The sequence below is a fragment of the Phaethon aethereus genome (assembly GCF_964289735.1).
Source record: "Phaethon aethereus genome assembly, chromosome: 17".
Lineage (NCBI taxonomy): Eukaryota > Metazoa > Chordata > Aves > Phaethontiformes > Phaethontidae > Phaethon > Phaethon aethereus.
In genome coordinates, this window is record NC_138593.1 from 495,495 (window position 1) to 520,869 (window position 25,375).

General features: G+C 46.2%; 1 protein-coding gene across 2 annotated transcripts in view; it reads left to right on the plus strand.

Annotated features, from left to right (window-relative positions):
* The window catches only part of TTC28 (tetratricopeptide repeat domain 28), a gene marked incomplete at both ends in the record, with an annotated part of 206,315 nt that overhangs the window by 156,430 nt on the left and 24,510 nt on the right, over positions 1 to 25,375 (plus strand). For both annotated transcript variants that reach the window (XM_082007850.1, XM_082007851.1), the window contains 8 exons: positions 404 to 911; positions 9,213 to 10,554; positions 10,938 to 11,461; positions 13,090 to 13,199; positions 13,518 to 13,647; positions 14,077 to 14,295; positions 16,347 to 16,512; positions 24,026 to 24,166. In XM_082007850.1, coding sequence (XP_081863976.1) covers positions 404 to 911; positions 9,213 to 10,554; positions 10,938 to 11,461; positions 13,090 to 13,199; positions 13,518 to 13,647; positions 14,077 to 14,295; positions 16,347 to 16,512; positions 24,026 to 24,166 — 3,140 coding nt within the window. The remainder of the gene's footprint in view (positions 1 to 403; positions 912 to 9,212; positions 10,555 to 10,937; positions 11,462 to 13,089; positions 13,200 to 13,517; positions 13,648 to 14,076; positions 14,296 to 16,346; positions 16,513 to 24,025; positions 24,167 to 25,375) is intronic.

The following is a 25,375-nucleotide window of genomic DNA, read 5'->3' on the forward strand; positions in this document are numbered from 1 at the left end:
ATTAAAGTAATCATGAGAGGTGACCTGAGGTGTGGCTGCCTGCAGGGGAAGCGCTGCTCTGTGAGACAGCTCAGGCTGGTCCTGGAGTGCAGTTTTCTGCAGTGATCACTTTCTGTTTCCTCGGTGGTCTCTGCATGTTTGCAGTGCCATCCTTCCCCTCTACCAGGTACACAGTCAGTCTCAGAGAAAGAGGTAGCCCTGTTCTCCCGAGTCAATCCCATTCCTGCTGCCTCTGTCTGAGCTGCCCTGAGGGGTGTAGAACAACTGCAGAGAGCAGGTTTTCTAGCTGATCGTCACATTCTTTCTCCAGAATGGCTTTTTGTGACTTTGATTTCTAGGACTGAGGTCATCTGACTTGTTTCCATGAATACCTGTACTTACTTTTTCTCTCTTATCCCTGCAGGCAGCGTCCTCAGCACTGAGCAGTCTGGGCCATGTGTACACAGCCATTGGGGACTACCCAAACGCCCTGGCTAGCCATAAGCAGTGTGTCCTCCTTGCAAAGCAGTCCAAAGATGAGCTCTCTGAGGCACGGGAGCTGGGCAACATGGGAGCAGTGTACATTGCAATGGGGGATTTTGAAAATGCAGTGCAGTGCCATGAACAACATCTTAAGATCGCCAAGGAGCTGGGGAACAAGCGGGAGGAAGCTCGAGCCTACAGCAACCTAGGCAGTGCTTACCACTACCGGAGAAACTTCGACAAAGCTATGTCCTACCACAACTATGTGTTGGAGTTGGCCCAGGACCTGGCTGAGAAGGCCATTGAGATGCGAGCTTACGCTGGCTTGGGCCATGCAGCTAGATGTATGCAGGACCTGGAGAGGGCTAAGCAGTACCATGAAGAACAGTTGCATATTGCTGAGAGCCTGCAGGACCGAGCTGCTGAAGGCAGAGCCTCCTCCAATCTAGGTAAGGCCCTGACATGGAGCAGAATTTGTCAGGGAATGCTGTGACTATCAGAGCTGCTGCCAGCATGCAGGAGGCTTGCTGTGTGCTATCTTCTTAGTTACCCTAGTTTCACCAGACTGTCTTCATAAATTAAACAGGCACTTGGCAGATTGTGTGCCGATGTAATGTATCCCATGTTCAATTATTAACCTGCTCAGAAAGGCACCAGAAAGCACAAGCTCATGGCAGAAGGGAAATGAAAAGGTAAAGTGCATTTGAAGAGCTATACAGGTGTCAGAAATAAACTTAAGTCTGGCACTAAGGCAAGAAGTGATGTAGTTTATTGCCTGGCCATTTCTTTGGGAGCTTATTAGCTGGGTATGTCAATATATTGCTGCCTTCTAAGTTGGGATACACATGGGTCAAATCCTAACTAAGTTTGTTTTCAGAATGTAAACATTAAAATAATGGAGTGTAGGAGTCTCATGTTCTTCTAAGGAGAGATGGCATCCTGCTGGCAGTCTGGGAAGGACTGAATTACATCAAAGTGAAGTCCGTTCCTGCTTATTCTTCACAGTGACAGATGTGGAAGAGACCAAAGATGCGTTTCCATCTCTGCTGTGGGATGCAGCGTTTGCGCTGCTGATGTTCCAGCTGTCGTTAAGGATATGTTCTCAGCTGGCTGGGAGTGTCAGAACAGGGCTGTTGCTGATATAACAAAATATGTGTTTGCTGGCAGCCCCTGACTCTCGGCTCTTGCAGGCCGCCCCACGCTGTAAATTAGCTTCTGTTTCTGCTTGGCAGTTGGCACTCGGTTCATTTGTAGATGCTAATTGTACTCTGATGTTATCAACAGCAGGTAATTGAAAAGGGCTTGATGAATTACTTAATTTCTCTTAATAGCTGAGTCTTCAGGAGCTGAATGAAGAAGATAAGGTGAACTGGAGAAAACAAAACAGTCCTAGCTTTCTAATTAGTGTTGCAAATCTCCTCCTTTACACAAATTAGGGCAAATCTGTGAGGCAAAATAGGTTTGTGAGGCAAAAGCGCTTGTGGCATGCTTAGCATTAGAGAGCAGTGAGCATTGATAACATTTCTGTTAGTGTGACAGCACCCAACAGGCAAGAGGTCTGGGGGGATGAAGCCTTGCATCTGGCTTCCTCTAATATTTATGTAAGGGCTTCTGCAGAGAACAGCAGCAGATGCATCTAGCAAAGCAAAAAATACATCCCCCATTTCTGCTGCCAGGGTGGGGCTGGTCTTGAGGAAATGCAGACACGTGAGGGATCCACTGGTCTGTGACAAGGATAGAGGAGCCCACATGGAGGAACAGGACCTTGGATTGTCCAGGCAGGGAGCAGGGCGAGGTGTAAACCTTTGTGGGGGAGATGGAGACATTGTCCTTCGCTATGCTTGGGGAACACGCTGGCTTCCCAGCTCACGGTCAGGACTGAGGGAAAGTTCCTCTTGCTGTGAAGCTTAACTTAATGTGTTTTGTTTCCAGTGGAAGCTGACCAGAGGGTGTGCAGGCTGTTCTGATCACGTAGTTACTGGGAGACGACATGGCTGAGTTCAGCCATGAGCACCTATAAAATGTGGGTGGACATGTTCTGAGCAGCACTGATAAACCTCCAGAGATCAGAACCACTTTCATTCACCTCCTCTCTGAAGCACTTGCTACTTGCACCAATTCTTTCTGAGCAAATCTGGGAAACAGTCTGGGGAAATGGAAGCTGTCACTTTTGTTTTTTCTTCCCTACATCAGTGTGGTGATGAGCTATCTTGGGTTTTCTGTATTGTCTCCTCCTGTTTTGAGAGCCCTTTACCATTGGGCAGACCATAGCTCTTTTGCTAGAAGAAAGAGCTTAATTCAAGTTCTGTAGTATTTTTTCTGATTGCCTGCATGTTCAATGTACTCTGTCTCTGTGCTAGTCAGCATCATAAAAAAATCCAATAAACTGGTACAGAAATGTTGAGAAGAGATGGGCTTAGCAATTTGCTGCAAGTGCTGATACTCGCTATAGTTGTTTTGCCTCATCCCAGAATGAAATAAGCACTGCTGCAAAAGGAAGCAACTTGCTCTTGTTCCTCAACCTTCACGGTAGTCACTTGTGTTTTAAATTCTCTCACTGTTTTGCTGGCTCAAAATCATTCAAGTTGGGACTAGAAAGTTCATCTTAATATCATCATTAATCTTACAGCAGCTTTGGAGTTGATGATGCTTTCAGCATGTAATTCCAAAAAATTTTGGGGAAAAAAAAATAGGAAAGAGTTTTGGTGCAGCAGAGAATGCTTTTCTTGTTTTGGATTTAAGCCTAAATATAACTTAAGTTGGTATGCTGACTCAGCCATTCTATACTTTGTATTAGAATAGTTTTTCTAGCTTCTGAGTGCAGGATCTCACATTTCAGCTGCTATTTGGCTATATTTTTATGTCTTCTCTGTCAGAGTTAAGTTATACTGGAGAAAGAGAACATGCAATTCTTGTTGAGAAAGCCTATTACTGTTGTTTAAAATGCATCCAGTACCAATTAAAAAGTCAAGTCTTAATTGTCTCTTTCATCTAATCCACATGCAAAACAAAACCTCATCAAAATAACCATGCTAACAGGCAAAAAAATGTATCTAAATATGTGTTTCCAAGCCAGAATGTTAGATTTGGCCTCTTTGCTGAAGCAACAGAAATTTTCTGTTTGCATTTCACTGATTTAGATGGAGAGCTCACTTAAGTGTACTATCTAACGCTGAGCAAGACAGACATGGAATATAACATAGCCCAGCTGCTGTAGCGCTGTGCAGGGAGATATAATGTGTTCTGTGACTCGGTAAGCAGAAGGTAACGGACTGAGGGCAAGTCACAAGTTATCAAGCCCTTCACAACAAGGAGATGTGGAGTTTAACCAGAAGCCTCAGATTGTCAACCTTTGCAAGCAGATGATGTTTCCCAATGCCAAGACTCCATGTAGAGAGCTGGCTTTTCAGCCTCTGCAGCTCTTAAGGGTTCCCATTGCAATGGAGAAAGGACACTTCAGATTATTTATAAAACACAGTTTAAAGTCTCTCCCTTGGTGCTCGGCAGCTCTTTGCAGTTACAAGAGAATTTCTGTGCCTATCTCCATGTGCTTGGAGTGTTGTCCAAAGGTTCCAGATATTTTCTCTTGAAGTGTTTTTGCAATTAGAGTAAAAAAATGGTCGTTACCTTTGGCCATCTCTTCCCTGATTGCTGAAGGGCTAGCTGACTCACCCAAGACCCCCTTTCCTTCATCTCTCACTGCTCGCAGGCCCACTCATCCAGCCCAGCTGCATTGCAGCAGAGCATGCATGAGACAGTGGATGCTGTTAGGCTCTCCTGTCCGCACCACAAATGTGTCTGGGACATGGTTCTCACATGGGTGAACTTCAGAACCACCTTTGTTCCATTTCAACATTCAGCATGTTCGTGTTTCATTCTGAAAGAGCAAGTTCAGTCAAGACTGATGTTACCTCAGTCTAAGCTGGAGGCCTTGGTGCAGCTGTGATCCCATCACGACGCAGAGGTTTGTTCTGCACTGGCTGATGCTAGTGGGAGACTGGAGGTCCCTTTGACTTCTGCTGCAACTGCCTGCCGGGGTCCAGCACAGCAGCTGCAAGGACTGTTCCAAAGTTAGTCTGACACTTTCTCTCTCACCTTACTGATTCATTGCCTGAATCAGAAAAATGGGTGATTTGCATAGGCAGAATATCACTTCTATGATTATTTTGCTGATGTCTTATACAGGTTTCTGCCCAGTTCTAACTGTATTCATCATTAAGGAAAGAAAACTTGTGAATTAATGTAATTTGTGCCATTTTTGGTGCTTTACACTATATAAGGCAGTAAAGGGTATCTCTGGCTGTCTCCCCTCATGTCTGCTGAGTGCTTGTTCTTTCTTCTGCTTGGGTCTGTTCTGCTCTATCCTTCATGTGCTATTCCAGAATATAGTGTAGCTGCCTGACCGGAAGACTATCTTTTACTTTGAAGTCAATAATTATAGCTGTAAAAATGAGTCAGAATGGTGATATTCTGAAGTGACAGTGTGTTTCTGGATCCTTTTTCCTCAAATGCCACAACAAATCGGTGACAGCTCAAGCAAACTAATGTGATAGCAAGTTCTGCTGGTGAGGGCGGCACAGCTTTGTTCTCTGTTATGCTACTTGGTTTTTTCCTGGGTGTCTCCTGGTAAAAATTTGCTCACTGTTTTTCTCCTTTCTTGGCAGTAAAGAGGCTGACTAAAACATTTAGAACTGTGAAGGCTTCATATCCCATCCATCTACGAACCTCATTTTTGTCTGTTGAGGAATGCACAAAGAGAGAATATGTTTGGTAGGTGATGATTTTGGAGTCTGAGTCTAGAACCTTTCCTTCCTGGGCCGTCCTTTGCAATTACCTCGGGCAAATGATGGAAACATACCAGGAGGTGCTGTGTGGGGTCCCTTACCACGTTGGTCTTTTCCCAAGAGCAATCTTAATTTTTCAGATGAAATTCTGGGAATTTGATTGAGCAGGGCTTGTGACAGAGAGCAGCCTTTTCGGTGGACATAGTATCCAGGGTGAAACTCCATCCGTAGCCTCTCCAGAGAGTGGCAACACTGTCTCTTTCAGTAACCTGTTGCCCTAATCTCTAGTATGAATTTTACTTCTCTGTTTGCCTTTTGCCTTTCAAAGCCATGCTCTGTGTCTGACTTGCCATCTTCCTCTCCTACTTTCCTTCTCGTTCATGTGGGACAGGAGGGGTTGATGTCCTGGGGCAGGAATTCCTATTATCTCCAGCCTCAGATACTCCATCTCTTAACTATCCTCAACTATAGTATGAAGTGGTAGTGGGAGAGTCTGGATTGGGTCAGCATCCCCGACACTCTTCCTCCGTTGTGAGTTCCTCCATGTTGAGAGAGAGAGGTAATGACAGCAAGCATAGGACTTCTCACTAGCATCCTCATCTTTCATTCACCACTCCTGTGTACACAGCGACTGAGTTGTCAATGGCATTTTAATGGTGACCACTGAGCACTGACTTTTCTTGTTCCTCACAGTGGAGTTTCTTCAGGATGTTTAAGCTTTGAGGCTGAGCTGTGGCATCCTATCTGCTCACTAGGGCCTTCTTAAATGACATTGGATACCAAAGACTTTTCCTTCTCTGTCAAGTCAGCTGAGTATTTGACAAAATAATCTGCAGGGCTACCAGAGATGTTGATCCAAGGAAGATAAGAGGGCTGAGATAGAAAAATAAGGAGAGGAACTTTGTGACAGAAGCAGGGTTCACATCTTAAAGCTGATGATCCGTGGGTGGCCAGAGGAACCTCAGCCTGATCAAGCGTCTTGTGCTCTGTGCACAGCAGTGATTGGCCTGAGGACTGTAATGGCTAATAGATACACTAGTACAAGACCAATTTAGAAGGATTTTTTGGGCATGAGAGAAATTGTAAGCTAAAATACGGATTTCACACCAATGCCCTGACATTATCTCTTAATAGATTTTTTTAATGTACTAGGTGCTAAAAGCAGGAACTTGCATTCCACGCTGCTCCAACACCTCTCGCAGGCAGGCAACTTTGCAGATGTTTTTCTCAGCCTCAATTTTCCCATCTCAGTGCCACATGGACAACAGAAACACCAAATCACAGACCAGACCTGCCTGGGTGTCATCTTGGTTTCCAAGATATCAACTTGGAAATTGAGATAGATTTGGGGAGATGGTTATTAAATAAAGTAATTATTGCATGTTCCAGATGAGCAAGATCCCTTGCAGACCAAAATGAGTCTCTCTCCTTCCTTAGGGGCATCTGGTCTGTTTCTTGCAGTTGTTTTGTTGCCAAAGATTGCAGCTAAGGAGCTTGTATTGTGCAGGACATGGGAAAGAATGTGGAACAGCTGATGCTTGACATGGCTCACATATAAAACATACATGAACCTAGTAGCAAGATGTAGAGTCAGCATCCCCTCAGAGCAAGCCCTCTGTCTACAGTCCAGGGCCAAGGTTGTCTCTGGCTTTGACAAAAATTTTGTTTAAGTGTATAGCTGAGGATAGGAAAACACAGTTGCCGTTTAATGGGAGAGAGACAGAGCAGGATGCTTGGAAATTAGGGGCAGGGATGGCAGCTTGTACAGAAAGGATGATGGGAACCCACTGAGTAGCAACAACAAAGCAGGGGCAGCAAGGCTCAGTAGGTATTAGCAGCCAGCCTGTGGTGCCCGTGTGTCTCTGGCAGACTGTGTCCCTGTAGTTTCTCTGTAAGATCTGGGTGGGTGGGTGTTTCCAGCCGTGCGGTGGGAAAAGTCTGCATGCTGTTCTGAGTTCCTCCAGGTGTCTGACCTTCCAGCCGGTCCTCCTCCTGCTTGTCCTGTTACTCTGTATTTCAGCCTCTTGGCATCTGCAAGCATCAGCAAGTTGTGGCTGGTAGCTCCTGGCAGTATCCTGGTGGCATTTTTCCTACTCTGTTCCTTGAGAAGTAAGACTGCGTTTTATTTCTCGGCATGACATACTTGGGATTAATGAAGCATTAAGGAAATTATCTATGAATGTGCTTTTCTAGAGAGGCTCGCTAATGAGTTCGTTCGTGTCCTGCAACAGCCACTTCTGCCTGGGATATTGTTGGTGATGTCATGACTTGATGGTGTAAGCATTTTTGGAGGCTCTTCAGGGAAGTGCTGGTTCTGCCTCCTTCCAGCTCAGATACCTCTTGCTGTTTCCAGGGGAGAGATTTAGCTAATTCCATCTTTTTTAGTTTCTAAAGCAGTGGGACACTTTCACAGTGACTGTTTTTGCAGTTTCTAAGTTAGCGTAGCTTTATGTCCGATCCAGTTCCACCCCTTGTAATTACTTCATGTTTTTTCTGCAGAAATCTGTGGTCTTTCCTGTGAGCACTCTGTGGTGTGCAGCAGTGTGGCTATCCACCTAGACCCAGCACTGGCCCTGTCTCCAGATAGGAGATGGAGGGCCAAAACATTCACATGGCGTGACTTAGCTTAGTTCATCCCATCCTTGCTGCCACCACCTTCCCTTGTCATACCGGAGGGAAACATCAGCATGCATCAGCCAGATATGCAATAGCTAATGCTGATCAGTTAGAGCTGCAGGCTCGTTGGAGCTGAGAAAGGATTTGGCCAGGAGCTGGACTAAGACACCAGGGAGCCAGTCCCTCCTGCCATGAGCTCTAGTTTTGATCACGATTGCAGTGCAGGGGGAGACAGCAGCCAAGCGTTTGTTAGTTTGATCCTGTTTTGTTCTGCCCATATTTTCTAAATTGCCTTCTGAAGCCTCATGTTCGTAGAAAAGCGAGCAGAATTTTTTAATGACTTGCTCTGATAGAAATACAGGTAATTCAGCCGCAATGCTTCATGCTGACCTAATGGAACTTGGGTTTTCAATCCTACAGGAGTTCAAAAAATGAGTCTGCGAGGTCCAAATGCCTCAGGAAAGCAAATTTCAGCCCTCATGTTCCAGGCTCACTTGGAAAGCCTTTGTTTTCAAATTTCTTTTCAAAAGTACAAACGAAGAGGGGGCTGATGCACAGGGCCTGATCACAGCATGCTGCGCTTGCCAGTGACGGGGGAAGGCAGCTGCCTCCTGACCTTCCACATGACCTCCACCTCAACACGTTGGTTATGATATGGAGATGGAAATTGGAAGCTGTTTTCTTTTAGGGACAGGGAAAGACCTGAAGTTGTCTTCAGGTATCAAGTAACTGTGACGAATCTGCAGGATCTGTGTTTGCAGGGCCTCCTTCCATGGCTCCTTAATCTCCAGGCCTGTTCACATGTGTGTGCAAAGGAGCCACATGTAGTGTTAGCACAGAGTTTAACTGAAGCATAAGGTGTAAAATTAGCAGATTTAGAGCTCCTGTTGCCATGTCTTATAACAAGTACAAAATGATTTGACTGAAATTGAAAAGCAAATACAAATTGCTTTCTTGCTCAGTGTGTTGAATATGAGCTCTGGAGTCACCAGGTATCACTGATGGGGGAAAGAAAAAAAGTAGCATAATTACAAAAGAAAATGGGCATTTTATAAGGCCAAACTGTCCAGCTGTTGTGGTGATGTGTGCTTCATATGTAATATAAAACCTTCTCCAGGATTTGCCTGTTAGGAGTAAAGAAGCAGTCCACTTGAGAAGGGCCTGTGCCAGGGATGCAGCAGGGTGCTGTGAGGAAGGGATGGGGTTGCCTTGTGTAGGGAGCTTGGGGGAAGGGGCCAGGCCATGAGCTGACGAGGGCCAGGCTGCTGGAAAGTTCTGGCATAGCAAGGTGTTGCAGAAGGGTTAGCGTGGAGGAATGTTTTTGTTGAGCCCATTTCTGTTATTTTTCAGGAATCATTCACCAGATGAAAGGCGACTATGACACTGCGCTGCGGCTCCATAAGACACATCTGTCCATAGCTCAGGAGCTAAGTGATTATGCAGCCCAGGGACGGGCCTATGGCAACATGGGCAATGCTTATAACGCTCTCGGCATGTATGACCAGGCTGTCAAGTACCATCGGCAGGAGCTGCAGATTTCCATGGAAGTAAATGACCGTGCCTCTCAGGCATCTACACACGGAAACTTAGCGGTTGCCTATCAAGCACTGGGTGCCCATGACCGAGCTCTGCAGCACTACCAAAATCATCTGAACATTGCACGTGAGCTGCGAGACATCCAGAGTGAAGCAAGGGCCCTCAGCAATTTGGGCAACTTCCACTGTTCACGAGGGGAATACATGCAGGCAGCCCCTTACTACGAGCAGTACCTGCGCTTGTCCCCTGAGCTGCAGGACATGGAAGGGGAAGGGAAAGTTTGCCATAACCTTGGCTATGCCCATTACTGCCTTGGGAACTACGAGGAAGCTGTTAAGTACTATGAGCAGGATCTTGCCTTAGCAAAGGATCTTCATGACAAGCTGAGCCAAGCCAAAGCCTATTGCAACCTGGGCCTGGCCTTCAAAGCCTTGATGGACTTCAGCAAAGCAGAGGAGTGTCAAAAGTACCTGTTGTCTCTGGCCCAGTCTCTGAACAATTCCCAGGCCAAATTCCGAGCTCTGGGGAACTTGGGGGATATTTTTGTCTGTAAAAAAGACGTAAATGGTGCAATAAAATTTTATGAGCAGCAGTTGAGCTTAGCCCATCATGTTAAAGACAGGAGACTGGAAGCCAGTGCCTATGCAGCCTTGGGCTCTGCATACAGAATGATACAGAAGTGTGACAAGGCTTTAGGTTACCACACGCAAGAGCTGGAGGTGTACCAGGAGCTGGGAGATATGCCAGGTGAATGCAGAGCACATGGTCACCTTGCTGCAGTGTATATGTCACTTGGGAAGTACACAATGGCCTTCAAGTGTTACGAAGAACAGCTGGAGCTTGGGCAGAAGTTGAAGGACCCCAGCATAGAAGCCCAAGTCTATGGTAACATGGGCATTACCAAGATGAACATGAATGTCATGGAGGAAGCTATTGGCTACTTTGAACAGCAGCTGGCCATGCTGCAGCAGCTCAGTGGAAATGAATCTGTGTTAGATCGGGGCCGAGCATATGGGAACCTTGGTGATTGTTATGAGGCTCTGGGAGATTTTGAGGAAGCTATAAAGTATTATGAACAGTACTTGTCCGTGGCTCAAAGCTTGAACCGTATGCAAGATCAGGCAAAGGCCTACCGGGGCTTGGGCAATGGGCACAGGTAAGGAGCGCTACATATATATTCTAATGACAGACAATGAAGTACAAGTACAAAGGGATGCATTGTGTTACTGATGGGGTGTGTTTGTGTGGCCATTGTATGCATGCATGGAGATCTGGCATAGGAGCAAGTAGCAGAGTCCTGGCGCTGAGGACTCTGCTACCAGCTCAAATAATGAAGCTGATGCTGCTCTGTCCTGGGAGGAGGAGAAGTTCATAGGGTGGCAGAAGAAGGAGCTTGATTCAAAGGTGCCGGGGATGTTTCTGTGGGGGAGTGTTTGTCTCTGCCTGAAAGGCTTGAGCTGACCTCTAGAGGAAATGACAAAATACCTTCTTTAAAGAAAATACTGACAAAATAAATGCTATCGTTTTCTTCCCTTATAGGGCTATGGGAAGTTTGCAGCAGGCTCTTGTGTGCTTTGAGAAGAGGCTCGTGGTGGCACATGAGCTGGGGGAGGCATTTAACAAAGCCCAGGCCTATGGGGAGCTGGGGAGCCTGCACAGCCAGCTGGGGAACTACGAACAAGCCATTTCGTGCCTGGAACGCCAGCTGAACATTGCTCGAGAGATGAAGGACCGAGCTCTGGAGAGCGATGCTGCCTGTGGCCTTGGTGGGGTCTACCAGCAGATGGGAGAGTATGACACAGCCCTGCAGTATCACCAGCTAGACCTGCAGATCGCGGAGGAGACCAACAACCCCACTTGCCAAGGCCGGGCCTATGGGAACCTGGGCCTGACCTACGAATCCTTGGGCACCTATGAGAGGGCAGTAGTTTATCAGGAGCAGCACCTCAGCATTGCAGCACAAATGAACGACCTTGTAGCCAAAACTGTGTCTTACAGCAGTCTGGGGAGGACTCATCACGCCTTGCAGAACTACTCTCAGGCTGTAATGTACCTGCAGGAAGGTAAGAGGCTGAATTATGCAACACAACATGTAGTGGTAGGTGCGGGGGGATAGGAGGGAGGCCTGACAACATGGAGAGAAGTGAGGTACTGTGAGTGTAGCACTAGAAGGATGTGTTTGACAGCAGCCTTTGATGCAAAAGCTCTTGCAGACATCCGTAGCTACTGGTGAGCATCCGTGTGAGTAGCTGTCGAAGTGGCCTGTTATGGTCAACATGCCACATGAGTCAGAGCCTTCCTGGTGTCATGTAGACAAAGCATTGCAAAGCATGATCTGTGCCTTCCTGTGGGCGTCTCAGCTAGCTCTTGAGCTTGAATCCAGACTGCACCGGGCAGAGTCTTTTTATAAAGCTCGTTTGTGACTGAGCCTAGAAGGTGTAAACCTTCTCTATAAATAGCATTGCAAACCAGGAACTGGCTCTGGGAAAACTACATCAGGTTGTGTTGGATCTCTCTGATCCCGAGAGCAGGTTTCAAACTGATGGGTGCCTTGCTGGTAGCTACCTGGCCTCTCCTGTGTTCAGTTGGGAGTGAGACCAGATGGGTGAGTGTCCTCTATGCTGTGAGTGAAAACAAGTTGTGTTTGATAGGGAGGTGAGGGAGGTTCAGTCTTCAGTGTCTGGAAGCCATCTGCTGCTGCTGCTGAGCTCAGGGGCCAGCACTGGCTTATGAGTTGTGCTGCTGCAAGGGATTCCAGCATGCAAGCAGCATCTGTTCAAGGTGATGGCTCTCTGATGGAGGAGATGAGCAGTGTAGTTGGAGTGTATGAAGCTGGAAGCTGAAGGATTAATTACATCAGTTAGTCTGGTTTTCCTGAAACTGACCTTGGCAAGATTCCAGTATGCTGAGGGAATTCAATTAAGTAGGAAGGGGAGAATTTAAATACAGCTCCTTCTCCTGGTGTGGTGCAGAATTCCTGAAAAGTCTGCAAATGCTAGGTGCTGCTGAGCTGCATGGTTGTGGCCAGGGCCCCCACTCTCCAGTCTGTGGGAAACCTAAGGCGCCCAAGAGGAGGAGTCCCTGTTGTCCAGGGCCCATGGAGGCGAGAGGTTTGGAGCGTGGTGGAAGCAGCAATAAGTGAAACGAGCTCGAGGTCGTTCACGCCAGGACCCTGCCCCCTGTGCTCTGGCTCAGTATGTAAACCGTGTGGGGCCTGCCAGAAGGCTGGGGAGAGCTGCTGGGAAACGAGGCAGTAATGTGGCAGGGAGTGTCTTTTCTGGCAGTGTTTGGCAGTTCGGTGTGATTTTGTTTGTCTGTGTGGCTTTTAAGGTTTAAAAGTCAAACTTCCTGATAGGGGCTTACTGAGTATGTCTCAGGGAACTGCACCTTGACCTCACTTAGGGAGGTCTTAATCTATGGAAATACCTGTCTTGCTGAGGCACCTCTTACACTGGTGCCAATCTGAGTGTCAGCAGCAGCTGCCCAGTGCTGGCGCTGCCCTGCTCAGCATCCCGCCGCTCAGCATCCCACTGCTTGGCAGCTCCATGGCTGTCTGCGTGCCACAGGAGCTCTGGAGGCCCGGGGCCCACCCGAGCTGACAGCCCTCCAGGCTGCTGAGGTAGAAGTGCTCTACCTGGCTGCCAAAGCCCATTCTCCCCTTTGGCCCTCTCTCACTCTGGCTCCTTTTCAGGACTGAGGCTGGCAGAGCAGCTGGGACGCAGAGAAGATGAAGCCAAAATCCGCCATGGGCTCGGCCTCTCCCTCTGGGCGAGTGGGAACCTGGAAGAGTCTCAGCACCAGGTATACCATTGTCTGCTTGGTGCTGGCAGGCTTGTGTCCTCTGAGCCCTTTGGGTCATTCCCGTCCTCAGGGGAGGAAACGTCAGGGGAGGTGCATCCTGGGGAGGGTGTGTAACTCATTGAGCCAACTCAGGCCCATGTGCCTTCCTGCTCCATCCAAAGTCACCTCCCCTCTCCCAGGGATGCTGCCATCCTGAGGGGCTGTCTGAGGCAGACCTCCCCTGCCTGAGGGTATGTTGGCCCTGGATCCTCGTGCTCTCCCAGCCGGTGCTTTGTGCTGTGTCTGTAAGGAAGTCACTGTGGCTGTTTTCCCTCTCAGCTGTACCGGGCCTCGGCACTGTTTGAAAACATCCGACATGAGGTGCAGCTGAGCACAGATTACAAGCTGTCACTCTTCGACCTGCAGACATCCTCCTATCAGGCCCTGCAGCGAGTACTTGTCAGTCTCGGTAAGAGATGCCATCATATGCTGAGTCTGAACTCCAAGCTCATGCCAAGAGTTCAGCTGAAGCTGTGGGGAGGCAGTTCATGACACATCCTTCACTCCTCATCTGTCTGACACACCGCAGTATTTCTTTGCCAAGACAGAAATAAGAGTGTCCCTGCTTTGGATTTCAGGCACCTTTGGATCTTCTTTCTTGCTTCCTCCATTCATTTGCCACTCTGTGGCTCATTTTCCCATACATTGTGTTATTGCCTGCAGCCAAGATGATCTGTGGGACTGTATTCCAGCAGAGACTACTCTTTCCAGAAATAAGTGCTGTGACCCTGCTTCCCCAGGTTTTAGTTTGGGTTGAGATAGCAGCTGTCCCTGTTCCTGCACACTGTGCTGCAGACCACATTGGTGTCAGGTCTGAGAGATGGTTTTGTCTTTTCAGGTCACCATGATGAAGCTTTGGCAGTAGCAGAGAGAGGACGAACGAGGGCATTTGCTGACCTGCTCGTGGAACGTCAGACTGGGCAGCAGGACTCTGATCCCTATTCTCCAGTGACCATTGACCAGGTCCTGGAGACAGTGAATGGCCAGAGGGGACTTGTTCTTTACTACTCACTGGCTGCAGGTTATCTGTACAGCTGGCTGCTGGCTCCTGGGGCAGGTGAGGTCCTTTTTGGAGATGAGAGCCTGTGAACAAGCCTTACAAAGGGAGAGTTGTACCATTTGTAGCTAGGAATGAATCTGGGACCAGAGTGAACATACAAGGGAATCCTTTCCATCTGGTACCTTAAAGCTGAATAGACTGAAAACTATGACATAGCCACAGAAATAATGGCATAGAAATGCTTATTCAGGGATTTGATGTTCACCTGGAGATGGAAATGTTTCACATGTTTAATATTTCCATTTTTCAACCTACAATCTGTATATATTTCCCACAAGGCAGAGCAGACCAGTAATGAGATTGCAAGTATGTTGGCTCTGTGAGAATCTTCTATGCATAAGAATCCCTACTTTAATTATATTTCTGTGCTTTATCCTTTCAAAAGCTTTTGACATTTATTCACTGAAGTGGATTGCAGAAAACAGAAGTGCGTCCCTGCTTCCTGATATGCCATTGAACTGCCTGATCCTCTGAATTCTCCTCATATGAATGTGGAAACACTTATCAGAGAGGAGCAAGGAGGATTAATTAGAAGAGGATTGCTTTTTGCAGACAGCTGGTTTTCATTATCTAATAAAGTGATGACTGTAAATTTTCATGAGTTCTTTCTGGATATAATTTAATAATTGCAGCCCTTCACCATCACAAAGCTGAAGAGATAAAAAGCACTATTTAGACTGCACCAAAAATGCTTCAGGAAGGGAAGCAAACATTCATACGTGCCTGACTTCAGATGGAATGACATTGATTGGAAGATAACGTTTGTTTGGGCACGTTTTGCAATGTTGCACATATAAGTGTAAGGTAGTGTTGTCCTGCTATGCATCCAGTCACAAATTGGCTCTTCAGGCCTGTAGTCTGCACAATAAAATGCCAGTAATTCTACAGTATTAATATTAAGCTAGGCTTACTAAAATTACATGTATCAGAAGTGTAGGGTTTGCCACTAGGCTTCATGACCAGTCTTCTCCTTGCCCAAACTGCGTCTTGTAGAAAAGCAGTTGCATTCTTCAGATACATGGGTTTGTGACTGCCTCCTTGAAGGCACTGTCAGATGTTGGGAAGGAGAGGGACTGTGGTACTTCAAGGGTTCCACCTGAGCAGCTTTGCTGGGGAGCTCTTCAGTGGTGACTCCAGCCCAGCCACGGTGACCTCTTGTTTCATTAGGGCTGACAGAAAAAGTAGCTTCAGTGGCAGCCCATGATCCTCATTATCCCACTGAGATGGTACCCGTGGAGCGTCTTCACTGATTCTGTATTTGCTGCTGTTGCTGCAGAAGGAATTGCTTTATTCTTTATTCCTCCACTCTTCTTAACTGGTTAATTTATGTTGTCAAGGCAAACAGAGCGTTCAGAGCAGCCTTTTATTGTTGATCACAAGCTGTAGAATTAATTATATCTGGAAGGATATGGCAGTCTGAATGGAGGAAGGTTTTATCTGCAGTAATAGTCGAATTCTTAACAAAGCAGTGAGTGTGCTTTATCGAGTTTACCCATTGTGAAATGCTATCTTTTAATAGTTTACTATGCATTAAGCCATCTTTTTCTTTCTTTGTATATAATGTATTTTCATGCATATAAGTGAAATGAAAAATCTTTGTTTGATGTGAGGAGGTTCTGCTGTAGTAATAACACTCTTGTTCAGCATTTGAGCCTTGTGTGTTCAATTTATGTGATCAGAGGCTATTAATAGGTATTTTTCATGTGCATCTATTGAAATGCGAATTACCCTGGTAGGTACTTGTATGAAAGATCTGTTTTATAATTTATATGAGTACTGCAATAGCAAATGCATCCTGAGCATCTCATAAAAGCACTACTCTGCCTTTGTACTTTTGAGCTATCATCTGCAAAGTACAAAACCAGATTTTAAAAGCAAGGCTGTAATACATAACACTGGAAAAGCCCTGTGGAGACATGACACGGAATGCTTTGCCCCGGTTGTGCTGGAAATGCCAAATGCTAGGGGCTGTACCACTTCCCTAGACAGTTGCTGGCAGCATTATTCCTGCCCCTCAGAAATAACCTCATGATTCTGGTGCCTTGCAGGAATTCTGAAATTTCATGAGTATTACCTGGGTGACAGCCTGGCAGAAAATGCTGGGGACTTCCATGAAGCCAACAGTGTGACTCTGCAAACGATAACAAACTCTGCGCTGGAACAGTACATTTCAAGTGTGCGGGAGGTTCTGGGTGTGGATTCCTACTATACCCGGTAAGTTGCGTGGGATCTAACATCCTGGTTCCTGCTCTCCCACCTGAAAGCAATTAACAGTCTGGGATGAGCCAATCGACTGAGAAGTCTGAGAGCTGAAAGTCAGAGTAGGGGCAAATTTTCATTGCAGCAACAAAAAAATTGCTTTATTTTTGTATCCATGGCTATTTTTCTGCGAAGTACCTCTATATGCACATGCAAATAAGGTTTGAACCCATAGGCTGGGTAATGAATCTATATATTGGATGAGGAGGCAGGTGCCATGTCTGACTGTATATGGGCAGATTCCATCCTACTTGGAGTTTCCAGTGTAATTAATTCCCTTTCAAAGGTTTACTTATGAAAAACTGCAAATATCATAGGAATTCCACCCTCCCTCCCTCCAAGTATGTTCCCTTGAGGCTATAGCTGTGTAAATAATTTACAGTGAATTAATCAGTCTGATGCATTTCAGTGAAGAGGGAGGAACCTTACTCCAGTCCATTACTCAGATAGGTCCTGTAACTATGTTTCCTCATTTTTTTATCCTATGGATTTGTCACAAGTCAGGCTTGTTTGCTTATTTATACTCAATTGCATTGTCTCTCATGGTATTCGGTTTGATGTATTGATTGGATGAGTACAAACATAGTTTCTAAGCTGGTATTTACAAGTAGTGTTTCTCTGAATACTTCCATCTGAAAAGCAGAGTTGGGGATGTCCCTGTCCTCCTATGTTCTTTGTGAATGCATTGTACAGGGTAAAGGATGTGACAACAGCTTAGCTTGCTGTTGTAAGTGTACCTTACTACGTCATCATAAGTTGCTTTATTTTGGGTGGCTTAGTAACACACCGGCAATTTGCAGGTCTAGTTTACTACTAGTGCAAAGGAGGCGTAAACGTATGTGTTGGCTGATTTGTTAACCAGCTCCCCAAACTGGTGTGAGTGGAGGCACTGGCTCCTTTAGGTTATACCATGTCTTAGTCTTATTTTTAAATTGTTTTGCGTTTTTCTGCAGCACCAAGATTTGAGCATGAAACAGTCTTGAGTCCCTGAGGCTGTGGACGAATGTCCTTTTCCTTGCCCAGTTTTGATGGTGGAAGCGCTAGCAGTGCCGCCCCAGCACCCACAAGCTGTCAGTAGCCTGTGTTAGAGGCTACCACCCTGCAGATCGCTCTCTCTGCGTGGCCCGCAGTCTGCAGGGCAGAGCACACCCGAACCTGGTGTTCCAGGTAATGATGTTGGCCAAGAAAGAGGAAATGATGGCATTGGTCCTCAAATCAATTTGTGCTCGGGGTTCTGTGGGCAATTGGGAAGCTGTTCAGCTCTCCTAATTAATCCTTGCTCACCTTTTGTAATAGCTACCATAGGCAGCAAATGTGGTTGTGTAGCTGACACTGCAGTGGCATGAGTTAGAGCATTGTTGTGCAGAAAGCAGCGGTAAAACCAAGCTGTGCTTTGTAGTCCGCTCACCAGCCAGGTCCTCGGCTTCCTCCCCTTGATGCTCACACCTTAACCTGGCAGGATGGGAATTTTACATTGGATCGAAATAAGAACATAACCCCAGGCCTGAAGTTTCCCATTAGGTGTTTCAACTATGCAGAATGGTACCAGATTTCCTAGTTGCTTTCTCCAGGGCTTGCTCCAGCCTCTCACAGACAAATTAATTCTCCTCTTGGGGTAGGAAGAACATGACACGTGGTTGTGTTATGTCCCCAGTACCAGTAACGAAATTGGTTGCAGTCAGCTTGCTGGGTCTGAAGCTCTGAGAGGGCTGTGGACACTTGTGCTCAGCACAGATAATGAGTCCCTCCATGCTTTTTCCTTCACGGGAGCATTGGATGCTGGAAGGGAGTTGGAAGCCATCAGAGATGTTCTCAACTTGGGCCTGGTAGATTGCTTTTGTAATTTTCACTGATCTCAAAGTAAATTAAAGAATGTGTGTGTCTGCTGGGATGCTGAACGTGTCCTGAAAGGTTTGCACGGCAGGATGGGCTCAGGTTGTGGTGGCAGATTCTCCTGGTTTTACCTTTCTTTAGGGAATGGAAGAGAAAGCTCTGCCTAAGTTCCCCCCCCCTCCTCCCCCCCGCCCTGTACCAGAAAAAATGCTGGATTTGTGAAGGTTTGGGAAAAGGTGTCTCTGTCTAATAAATTGGTGGTACACAGTGCCAGGCTTATCTTTGCTTCTCAGTGCTCTGGCACTGCTAGTCTGGGGAATGCAATGTCTGGGGTCCCCAGCCCGGCCTCCTGCTCCTGGAGCCTGATTCTGGGCTCGGGCCAGCTTGCAGAATTGTTTCGAAGAGCCACTGCCAAGTGCAGCTGGCTCGTGAGTCAGGAATCGGCACTGCGCACTTTGTGTGCGACCTCTGAGGCCTGGCCAGGCCTTGCTGCTGTGTCCAGCTTCTCCGAGAGAGACAGCAGCTCTCCCGCCTTAGGCCACTGCTAGAGATGTGGGCTGGGACGATCGCAGCGCTGAAATGGCGTTGCCTCTCTGGCTTACCCTCTGTCAGGAGGACTGCTTGAGCTCTCTGGTGTGGGGCTGTCCACTCTGCTCCTGGGCAGGAAGTGTTTCCCTTCTGTGGGAACCCACTTCTCTGGCAGGACTGTGAAGGCTTTGGGGCCTCTCTGGTTTGGGTGTGGGGCTAGGACTGGCGCTGCTGTGGCGTGGAGCAGCGAACGGCTCTGCGTGTGTGTGTGTGTGTGTGTGTGTACACCTTTTCTGTGGCTCCTTGGGGAAGAATCTGAAATGTGTTGTAAGGGGAGTGCTGGGTATCTGCAGGCTGCGCTTGGGGAACATGGCTGGCATTTCCGGGCTGGGCTGTGCAAGGGCTTAAATAGCAGAAAGTTTGAACAGAAATAATGTGTTCCCATTCCAGTGTACAAAATGGTAAAACGCAGCCGTTATTCCTGCTTGTCCAGGAATATCTGCGAGAAAAGAATTGTGACACTTGTTAAAACCGTCAAGGAAAAAATCTGCAGAATGACACTGGCTGGGCCTAGCCAAGAAAGTTAATGACTTAAATAAAAAAAAAGACCAAAAAAAAAAAAAAATCAAGATTCTATATATCGGTGCGCTGCTTGGAAGATTCTTGGCAGCTGGCTAAACATTTATGTGCAATCTATGAAGGGAGTTCACTTCCCAATAATTGCTGATATTTGCATAATGCCTTCAGGCCTGGGCGCTATTACTGGCATTATATCCAACTTAGAGAAGTTTGTCACCTACGCTACCAGAAAAGAGCTTGTCCAGAACAATGCCGGCTTGAGAGGAGATCTCAGGATTTTTTGCTGGTTTGGGGCAGTAGGATTTTTTGGTTTTTGTTTTAACAGGATGGTGGTTGTATCAGTCTCCTAAAAGAACACAAGATGCTTTTTTCCCCATCTTTTAGTGGAAATTTGCCCCAAAAGCTGCCAGTCACCTGGTATATAAATTACTTGTGGGTTTCTGCAGTCCCTTGAGATTGTTTCAGACACCCCTGTTATCATTAAAATTACTTAATCTTGTAAGAGCTAAACAAGTTGTACAGTCCCAGAGTCTTCATGCAGCAACAAACTGAAGACAGATCAAAATCTTTGAGACACTGCTTCAGAGCGCTAAAACCTCGCGGTCCATAACTCATGGCATTTTCTTAAGAGGTGCGGACAGCAGAATAAAGGCAGGTTTGTGGTCACATTTGACCTGGCCAGGTTACAAAGAAGAAGAAAAGTAAACTTCTCCCCAGACCAGAAAAACCTAACCTCTCCCAGAAAAGAGAGGAAAGTTAATAAGAAAGAGGCAAAAGAGATGTCTGAGTTGAGATGGACAACATGTATCTAGTAGAAAACTCCTTGGCTTCACTGCCCTAGTCTCCAAGGAGGAAAGCAATGTCAGAGTGATCCATGTGGTTTTGCAGCTGGGAGATAGATAAAGGCATGGGGTCTGAGGTTTAATTTCTCTCCTGACAGTTTTTGTTCCCTTGGGGTAGCTGCACACTGATTTTTCTTTTCCTTTCTTGTTCTTCTACTGCTATCTATAAACATTTTTGTAACCACATGACCAGTTATCCATAAGTGATGATACAAGATACAGAACCATTTGAGAAAACCTACTCTATTCTGAAAACTTCTGGTGAATGTGGTGTTTGATCTTGTTTATCTGAGCATGACGTTGGAGTCTGGAAGTTCATTTGGAGGGTCACTGAGCATTTAAGTATTGCCATTGGGGAAGGACAAGCTTTGGTCATTCAGCAAGACAAGGGATTTAGGTGTGAAGTAAGTGTTACTGAAATACTGGCAGATTTTGAGCAGGAACAGGTGAGTTGCTGCTGTTGGTAGCCAAAATGGTGGATCTGGCACAGCAAGCGTATGGTCACCAATTGGGTTGAACTCACTTTAGGACTCATTCTTTGTCATGAACCCAATCTGAGCTTGCCTTTTTGTGAAATTACCCACCAGTCTCACAAGGGCATTGGCAGGATTGTGTCCGCTGAGTGCTGTAAACCGCACGTGCTGCTGAGATGTGTATGTGCTTAACTCATAACGTTGAGACAGTTGGAAACCAGAAGTACTGACAGCCAACTCATCTGCAGTGATCCCCGCATCTGTGTGTATTGGATTTACAGTTGTGTCTCATTTGGGTGCATTTTGGGTTTGTACTTCCTGAAAAGGTGCACAACCTTTTATGATGGTAAAGGTGGCTTTCTAAAGGGAAACGAGTATTTTTTACAGCTGATGGATGATTCATTTCACTGTGAGCAGAAAGAAACTGCTTGTTAGTCTAGGGTTTTTATTAAGTACTCTGAGAAAGAGCCAAGAGTCTCACAGCCAGCTGAGTACTCAAAACATAAGGGAACAGACATACACAGAGGAATAGCTTCCTTCATATTGAAACCCCAAGAAGCTACAAGCACATAAGCACTGCTATCCAAATGATCATAATCATGAAATTATTGCTAACATATAAATTGTACATTTAAGAAATGGCCTATCTTTGGTGGTGGTGGTATCTTCAGTCACACCTCGTGAATTATGTGTTTCAAGTTGTGCTTGAAAATGAGTTGTGTGATTCCCACTAAAGGAAATGTCAAAAGTTACTCCCTCCAGCCTCCATGTTCCCTGGGTTTTGCAAATGTGTTACGGACGTTGATGCTTCATTCAGTTCTGTCTTGTATGTGCACGTGGACCATGAACTCTCTGTTGTTTTGGGGAGAATAGAGTCAACTCCCTCCAAGGTGTGAATACTGGACAGGAAGGACAAGAGGGTGAAAAAAACCCATACTGAATCTGTTCCATCTACCCTTCTCTTAAAGCATCAGGGTTGCATTATTCAGAAGGTTACATGTATCTCCACATGTTGATGGTTGAATCTTACCCTGTAGATACACATATACACAACTGAAATCTGCAGTCTTGTGTAACAGGCTTGCAGATACTGTTTTCAGTTCCATTAACCGTTTGTCACCACAGATTCTCCTCCTGGCAAAGGGAGTCTCAGTCTTTAGTTTCTGGGATGAGTTTTTAATTTACTGTGGTGTCAGCTTCCTCCTCTCTTCGTGGTGTTGGTAGTGCTATGTTTTTGGTTAAGGATTCTGAGTTTAATGCTTGTCTCTCAGATCATTGGGCTGGTGTGGTATGATCACAGGCAGAAGCTCTCTTCCCACTTCAAAATTGTATGCAGGGAATTAAATAAACGAGTCTTGTCTATTCCATGTGGGTAAATGTCATGTTCTGCTTTGAAACTGTTTCCCCACATGGATCAAGTGCTTCCCTACAGCATTGCTGACTGCCACCATGCTCCAGCACACCAGACCCCCAGGAGAAGCTGTCACCTGCAGTCCCTGGAACCTGTTCTCTGCCTACCAGCAAAGAACAGAGGTATTTATGTATAGCACACATCTGAAAACTTCTGTTTGACTCTGACTTTGCAGTTCATAGCTTGTTTAAGTGCACTGTAGTTGTGTGCTTTTGTGTTCAAATTTAAGTGCCATTGCCTTCCATAATGCTGTAAGCATGTTTATAGGTACTGTTGCATCTCCAGCGTGGCACATCTTCCCATTTTCTGCTCCTGGAGGGGAGGGGATGCTGTCATGGGATGTGTCATCAGGCTTCTGCTGTGGTGGTGTTCAGTTCCACACTGCAACCTTTGCTTTCTGCTAGAAGTGGTTCCTTTCAGCTGGTCTAATTAAGCTGACAAGTACCACATACTTGCAAAAAAAAAAAAAAAAAAGTGAGGGACCTTAAAGTCTGCTTGAACTTGTGTTGGGACAGACTCCTTTCTCTTTAGGGAGAGCATGTGGCCTGCTCTCTTGGGTTCATGAACTCAAAGATTTTTGCCACTTTAAGGAGCTCCAAATACTCATTGTGAGTGTTATTCAAAACTGTGCTAGGACTCAAAACTGAGCACGCCTGCAGCTGGAGGAAAAACATGCAGGAGGCAGCTGTTGACAACCTTTTCTTTTCCTTCCCCCCCCCGCTTCCTTGGCTGTTGTTCAGCTAGGCTCATTTCAGTGTTCATGGAGTGATTGGCTTTTGTCAGGACTTACTCTTTCAGGTTATCAAATTATATTGACCTGGAAGTATGCTTATAAGTTATCCTGTGGCTCATACAGCAATATGGGGACAGCTCTAGCAGCCTGTGTAAGTACATGTTGTGCGTTAATTTAATTAATGTGCTCTATTGGAAATTGTGCCCGTGAGGAAAGGCTCCAAGTTGTCAGGAACCCAAAAGGCAACAGAAATGAGATACAAGGTAGCTTCAGCAGGTAGCATAGCAGGTTTAGCTTAAGTGTACAAATTCCAAGGTTTGTGATGTACCATATAATATGCAAATTATTTATTAGATTAAAGGAAAGGATCGTTAAAAATGCACATAGAATAGTTGTGTTTGCTTTCTGCTTTTAGAAAGAAGAGAAAATGATAACAGTGTGACAGAAAATCTACACTGAGATATGGTAATATAGATATTAATATCAGGAGGTGGAAGATTTAGAAATTTTGGGCTCTATTTCTTTCTGTATTGCTGCTGTCCTAGTGGCATTGGTAAAGTAATTTTGTTTTTCTCTCTGTGCTTTCCCTACTTGTATAACCGGAGCAGCAACACAGCTCCCTTTTTTTATTTTGCACTTTGCCAGTGAAGGAAGCATACAAAAGCTTGGAGTTACTATTGTGGAAATCCAAAAAGGATGCACTGACACATGTTCTTAGGCAAATCAAGGGCTAAGTTCACGTTTCCTGCAGACCTCAGTTTTTCTGTGTTGTGCTCCAGCTTCAAAAGTCCATAACTGCAGTGCATGGGAATTTGGGTCCTGTATTTCCATCAGTGTGCACCAAACTTTAAACCTTGAAGAGTGCCCAGGAGAAGAGGAGGGGATCAGATTGTTACTATCTTGTATGCCTAACAGGAGGAGGTGATGCAATCCAGGGAAGATTTGACTTCAGCATTTGGTTGAGGTTGTGTCTGAGAAACTTCTTCTCTCAAACTGTCTGAACATTTGTCACAAAGCTGTTGCTCTGTCTTGCATCAGTGACTCCTTCACCCTGCTGTTGCCCCTGCAGAGCCTGTGCTAGTAGCGAGACTGAGAGTGAAGCTGGGGATATCATGGATCAACAGTTTGAGGAGATGAATAACAAGCTGAACTCAATGACTGATCCAACTGGCTTCCTGAGGATGGTCAGCAGGAACAACCTCTTGAACAGGTGAGAATATGGCACTGCACTGTGGGGATCAGCAAGCAGAATGAGATGTCTTGGTTACAGACTTCTCTCTAAATTGCAAGTTCAGGGTGCAGCCAATGCCATTGCTCGTGGTCTCCCTGTTGCCCCAAGTTGTGGGGGCACAGAGCAGCAACTGATACTGTCCTTTACTGTTGCAGTAACCATACGTTCTTCACAGCATGGATGTATGGGGAACTTTCCAGCAGGTCAACCCTAACCTGTACTGCTGCATGGGGTTGTACCTCCCCAGGTGCAGAACTCTACACTTGTCCTTGTTAAATTTCATGAGGTTCCCCTCTGCCCAACTCTCCAGTCTGTCCAGATCCCATTGAATGACAGCACAGCCTTCTGGTGTATCAGCCACTCCTCCCAGTTTTGTATCTCAGCAAACTTGCTGAGGGTTTTTGACTATCTGAACAATTGCAAGGAAACTCTGTTTTGTCCCTGGTGTCTCTGACGTGTGGAGCTTGGAGCTCTCTGCTATACACTTATTATGGAAGCTTCTGTTGAGCTTAACTGTTGTACTAACTAGCTGGGAATATGCTGCATTTCCAGAGTTACAGGACTGTGTGCTAGCTGCACAGTCTCAACTCATTTTCTGCCTGCTACAACTTGCTCAGGTCTCAGTCTTTTGCATTACTGTGATAATTAGGGCAAGCATTCAAAATGAAAATTGAAGACAGAATTTTTCCAGTGTTACCAGTCCTCCAGTGGAGAGGGACTGCATGATGCAACCCAGGGTTTCTGGCTAGATCTGTGCTCCAGCATGGACTGTGAGCACAGGATACCCTAGGCCTTTCTCAGCTGGAAAATGAAATGCGATCAGCCTGCAGTGTTGTGAGCCATCGCTGGAGCTTGTGAGCTGTAACAGCATCCCCATGAAACTGGGAGCTGCCTGTTGGCACCAATAGCTGGCCTGTTTTCCTTTCCAGAATCCACATGTGTATCTGTTCAAGCTGTTGCATTGGTGATGAACTATGAGTACTTGCTAGTTTTGGATCAAACAGCCAGGTCCCCAGAATTGCTGAGATGTTTTGCTAGTTCATCAGGCTTAGAAGGACAGGAGAATGCCCCTCTGATTACGGGGGAAAAATATGATCTGATTCTGCTCCAGGGAATGCTAATCCTCAGGAACACCGCAGAGGCCAACCATGCAGCATGTCTTTCTGCTCCATAGGAGCCAAGTGCATT